The 5,632-nt window shown below is 52.9% G+C and overlaps 1 protein-coding gene across 1 annotated transcript in view; it reads left to right on the forward strand.

Moving 5' to 3' along the window:
• SPRED3 (sprouty-related, EVH1 domain containing 3) overlaps positions 1 to 109 on the forward strand; it is a 6,177-nt gene extending 6,068 nt beyond the window's left edge. The window contains exon 7 of the mRNA XM_011952517.1: positions 11 to 109. Coding sequence (XP_011807907.1) covers positions 11 to 109 — 99 coding nt within the window. The remainder of the gene's footprint in view (positions 1 to 10) is intronic.
• The last annotated feature ends 5,523 nt before the right edge of the window (positions 110 to 5,632 follow it).

The following is a 5,632-nucleotide window of genomic DNA, read 5'->3' on the forward strand; positions in this document are numbered from 1 at the left end:
TGGGTCGCAGCGCGATGCGGCTGCGCCGGCTGCGGAGGTCGCCACGAGGAGGCTGCGCGGTGAGGACGGCCTGGTGGGTCCCCTAGCCGGCCCGAGGACCCAAAATTGAGGGTCCAGGACCCCGGACTCCGTTCGGACCTAAAACCCAAACCTAGGCACATCCGGAACTTGGAGCTTGAGTTTGGATTGAGAGATCTCAGACCTGGAACCTGGAACCCAAACCTAGGAGTGAGAGACCCCAGCCCCGGCTTCATTGGGATGTCTGTCCGAGAGGTCCCGGGCGTCCTGAGTTCTGGCGTTCCCCCACCCCCACACCCCACGAGGAGGCTCCAGGCGTCCCCATACTTTGCATCTCAGAAGGGCCAGGGAGCGCACAGATCCCGGAAAGGGCAGGTCCCTGTTGAAATGAACGACATAGACCCCCGTCACGCCTGGCACCATGTCCCTCAGATTACAGCCCCACAATTAGTCAGGACTTTCCCATACCTGACTCTGCCTTTATTCACCTCCCAGATCAGATCTTGAGACCATAGGACCTAGAGTCACCCCCAAACAGTCCCTGAATGTTCACCTAAGACCTGGTGCCCCCACATCTGAGACACTCTCATAGTCTCAGGACCCCTGATACAGCAGGACCCCCGGGACAGTTTCAAACAGAGTTTGAAACTCTGTTACGCTCTGGAATCTCCAGATGCTGCCCCAACATCTACCCACAACTGAGTACCCACAGACCTGGCCTCCAATCCAGGAACACTGAAGTGTACGATGTCCAGGGAACCCCCAGACACCCTAGGACCCCGGACTCTTATGATGCACTGAGTGCTCGGATATGCTCAAACACAAGATGTTCTCTTACCAAAATGACTTGGGATACCCATCCCAGAGCCCCCAAGATCCACATATCAGACACCAAGATGCTCTGGAAGCCAGGGATCAAAGACCTCCATAGGTCCACCCACCCCAAAGCCAGGGTTCTCAGGAGCTTTGGATATCATTTATAGGACTCAGAGGTGCCTGGTGCCCTCAGATGTGTGACTGAAGGCTACCAACACCTCAGGGCCCGAGATACTGGTCTCGAGTTCTCAAATAGCCCTCTCGCAGTTCCTCCTGGGCCTGGATTTTGAGACCCCAAATGTCCTGGAATCTTCAGCTTCTTTCTATCCACAGATTCCCGACCCCTTAAGGGCTGGGAATCCAGCTCCCAGAAGAGGGGATGCTCATGGCGACCCAGACCTCTGACCCCCTTGGCCCTCAGCCCCTGAGTGACCCCAGGGTACTTTAGGAGCACTGGATCCAATACCCTAAAGGTGCCACTGACCCCCAAATGCAAGGCTCAAGACCCTACAACATTGGGATTGTTCCTGATCCAAGACCTTCATCCCTCCAAACCAGAGGCATTCAGATTTGAGGTGCCCCAAGACCCTAGCACCCTCAGACCCCATATTTCTTTGGACTCAAACCTCTCTAGCCTGATGAACCCCAAGATGCCTCTACATCCGATTCCCCCAGCCCCACTTGTCCATCCTTGGAGACCTGCTGCCACTTGAATCCTGCCATCCATAGGCCCCCAAAACTCCAAGGTTCCAGACTCTGGAATTCTAGTCCCAAGGATCCCGGCCCAAGCCCCCAGCAATCCTCAGAATTACCCCTTTCTTAGGGTGAGATCCCTTCCATTTGGGACTCATTGTAGGACCACCCAGGGTGGGGCGCAGTGGCTCATGCCTTGTAATCCCAGCACTTTGGGAGGCCAAGGAAGGAGGATTGCTTGAGGCCAGGAGTTTGAGACCAGCCTGGGTAATGTAGTGAGACCCTGTCTCTTAAAGAAAAAAAAAGAAGGACCAACTAGGAGCTCCATCACTGTCATGTCTAGGACCAGCATTGTCACAGATGATTATGCAGAGTCTTCATTAAGTGAAGGCACACAGCCCAGGGTTTCGAGGAGCTGGAAGTCACACCAGTCTGCTGGCAATGCTGTGCCCTTGGAAGTGTGTGCAATGGAACCTTTCAGGCTAGCTATGGCTCTGCTGTCCCACAGCCCCCCCCCTTGCAGATCTTCCTTCAAGTTCAACCTTAATTCCTAGTCCAAATTCAAGTTCCGCCTTTTATGTTCTGCCCCTCTATTAACCCCTTCTCTTCCTATTTATTTATTTGTTTGTTTGTTTTGAGACAGAATCCCACTCTATCACCCAGGCTGGAGTTCTGTGGCACAATCTCGGCTTACCACAATCTCCCCCTCCCGGGTTCAAGCCATTCTTCTGCCTCAGCCTCCCAAAGTAGCTGGGATATCAGGCACGTGCCACCACACCCGGCTAGTTTTTTGTATTTTGAGTAGAGATAGGGTTTCACCATGTTGGCCAGGATGGTCTCGAACTCCTGACCTTGTGATCCACCTGCCTCAGCCTCCCAAAGTGCTGGGATTACAGGCGTGAGCCACTGCGCCTGGCTCTCTTCCACTTTAGAGTCAGAAGTTGCTTCAGGAAGTTTGAAAGCCTGTTTTGTGGCCCGCTGAGTCTCTTCTTCTGTGCAAGGGGGGAGTGCCACAGGCTTTTTTTTCCCCAAGTGAAATGGGACTTCCAGTGGATTGAAGATCTGGTGTCCTGTATGGGGGCATCAAGGTCTTGGAGCAAGACAGTCTCAATGTTGTGTGGGCTTGGGACCTGCATCTGGCCCCAAGCATCTGGAACTGTGCACTTAACCTTTCTTCATTACCCAGACTTGGATGGCCTTGTTGGGGTTCAAGGGATAGGTCCTCTGTCTCTTCCTTTAAATTATTAACTATTTATTACATCCGGAACCTGTGAGATTCAGCACTCCCAACCAGACCCTGGGATGGGTGAGAGAAAAGCGGGGCTGTCTCTCCCCTCCCCACTCGGCCCAGCTCTCATCACTGTCAGACCCACCAGAGCTGAGGGTGGAGGGATTGGGGGCTGGGGCAGCCTGGGTTCCCATGCCCCTCTCTGTGCCTCGGTCTCCCCCCTTCCGTGGTGGGCAGGGGGGAAGCTCCATTCTTAACCTACCTCGTTTTGGGGAGGGGTGGGACGGGGGACCAGAGTGCTGTACGGTGCTGTGGGATCTGCAGATGAAGCGGTGGGGGCTGGGGAAAGGTCCCCTGGCCACCACTTCCCAGCAGCGCCTCTCCCAGGTCCCCCAGTCCTGCTCCCTGCTGAGACCCACCTCTGATCCATGATTCCCCTTCATTGCCCCCAAATCAGGGGTGCATGGAGGGCCGCCCTGGGAGCCAGGCAGACCTCAGACCCTGGAGCCCCCAGGCCCAATTTCCCAGCCGCTTGCCCCTCAGATCGGATGCTTGGCCCCCAGATTTGGGGGAGGCACCCCAATATATATCTTCCTGATCTTGATTCTAAGCCAGTCTGTGACCTCAATATTGTTAGTGTCAGTGCAGGCTGAAGTGGTGGGGGAGGATGGGGGCCAAAGACCCAGCCTTGTCATCGGGGGAGGGGGCACGAGATCTGCTCCAAGAAATGTCTGTGACAAAGTCTCAGCCTGTGTTATTTATTTGCCTCTGTGCACCCCGCCCACTCACCTTCCTGAACTGCCAAACCAGTCTCCTCCTTCAATTCTCCCTTCTCCCATCAGACCCTCAAGCTGAGTTTTATAAGACACTCAACAAGTGCATTTATTGAGCACCTAATTATGTGCCAAGCCCTGTTGAAAGCACTGGAGATAAAGCGGTGGGCAGAACAGACAAAAGTCCCTCCTGCAAAGAGTTTATGAGCTTTCTAGTAGGGGAGATAATAAGTAAATGGCTTCCTATGTTAGAAATGATAGCAGAAAGAAAAAAAGAAAGTGGGAATGGGGGATACACACCATTTTAGCGAGAGTGGCCAGGTTAGGCCCTCCTCAGGAGCTGGCATTTGTTGTCGTTGTTTTGAGACGGAGTCTGACTCTGTCACCCAGGCCAGAGTGCAGTGGCGTGATCTCTGCTCACTGCGGCCTCCGCCTCCTGGGTTCAAGCGATTCTCCTGCCTCAGGCTCCCGAGTAGCTGGGACTACAGGTGGGTACCACAATGGCCGGCTAATTTTTGTATTTTTAGTGGAGTCAGGGTTTCACCATGTTGGCCAGGCTGGTCTCGAACTCCTGACCTCAAGTGATCCACTTGCCTTGGTCTCCCAAAGTGTCCCAAGTGATTCCAGGTGAAAATCTCCCAAGTGATTACAGGTGTGAGCCACTGTGCCTGGCCAGGAGCTGGCATTTGAATAAAGCCCTGACGGGGGTGAGGGAGTCCTGGGGATGTCTGCAGGAAGGGTGTTTTAAGTAAAGGGAACAGCCAGTGCAAGGCCCTGAGGCAGGAGTGTGTCTGGTAAGTCTGAGGAGCTTCAGGGAGCTAGAGTGTTGAGAGGGGAGGAAGCGAAGAAGAGAGTGCCAGGAGATGAGGGCAGAGAGGCGATGGACAGATCTGTAAGGCCTTGAAGGGCATTGAATGGACTTAGGTTTTTACCCTGAGAGAGACGGAGCCACAGGAAATTTCAAGCATGGAAGGGATGTGACCTGACTCAGTTCACAGGCTCCCTCTGCTGCATGTGGTCAGCAGAGTGGGAGTGGGGTTGGCGGCAGTTTGACAGAGAGGAGGCTGCTGTGAAGGTTCAGGACAAGACAGCGGCAGACAGGTCCAGGGTGAGGGCCCTGAAGAGTGGAGAAGTGGGCAGGTGCTGGGCCTACTTTGTAAATAGAATCCACAGATTTATACATGGGGTTTGAGATAAAGAGAGGAGTCAAGATTGTAAGTCCAGGTTTTTGGCTGGAGGGATTTTTTTTTTTTTTTTAATTGAGATCATCACCCACGCTGGAGTGCAGTGGCGTGATCACAGCTCATGGAAGCCTCAAACTCCTGAGCTCAAGTGATCCCCCCACCTCAGCCTCCCGAGCAGCTGAGATTACAGGTGTGTACCACCAATCCTGGCTAATTTTAAAAATGTTTTTGTAGAGACATGGTCTCACTATGTTGCCTGGTCTGGTCTTAAACTCCTGGGCTCAAGCGATCCTCCCACCTCAGCCTCCTGAATTCTGGGGATTACAGGTGTGAGCCCCTGTGGCCCGCCTCTGGGCAATTTTTAACATTCAATTTATGTCAACAAATAGCCCCCCAAGCGTCCTGCCTTGGGGTAAACACGGTTATGGGGTTACTCAGATCTGTCCTTAAGGAACAAGTTCTATCCCTGTTCTTCCCTCCAGGCTCCTGGTCCACCCCCAACTTCCAGCAGAATTGTCTAGGAACTACTGGATACCAGAATACTGTAAGGAAGAGATTAGATCTAACACAATGTTTACTTAGCAACAGCAACAAAACAACAGTCGTAGTAACCGTAGAAATAGGTTCCCTGGTTTAAGAGCATGGAGTCTGGAATTTCATCTTCAAGCCTTGGCATCACCAGGAATTCACTGTGACTTATCTTCTCTCAATCTTAGTTTTCTCCTCTGTAAAAGAGATAAGATACTTTGCCCAGTAGTACACATCAAATGCTATATATATTAGTTATTCTTTTTTTTTTTTTTTTTTGAGACGGAGTCTCGCTCTGTCGCCCGGGCTGGAGTGCAGTGGCCAGACCTCAGCTCACTGCAAGCTCCGCCTCCCTGGTTCACGCCATTCTCCTGCCTCAGCCTCCCGAGTAG

This window comes from Colobus angolensis, unplaced genomic scaffold (assembly GCF_000951035.1).
Source record: "Colobus angolensis palliatus isolate OR3802 unplaced genomic scaffold, Cang.pa_1.0 Scaffold34, whole genome shotgun sequence".
In the NCBI taxonomy this organism is placed as follows: Eukaryota; Metazoa; Chordata; class Mammalia; order Primates; family Cercopithecidae; genus Colobus; species Colobus angolensis.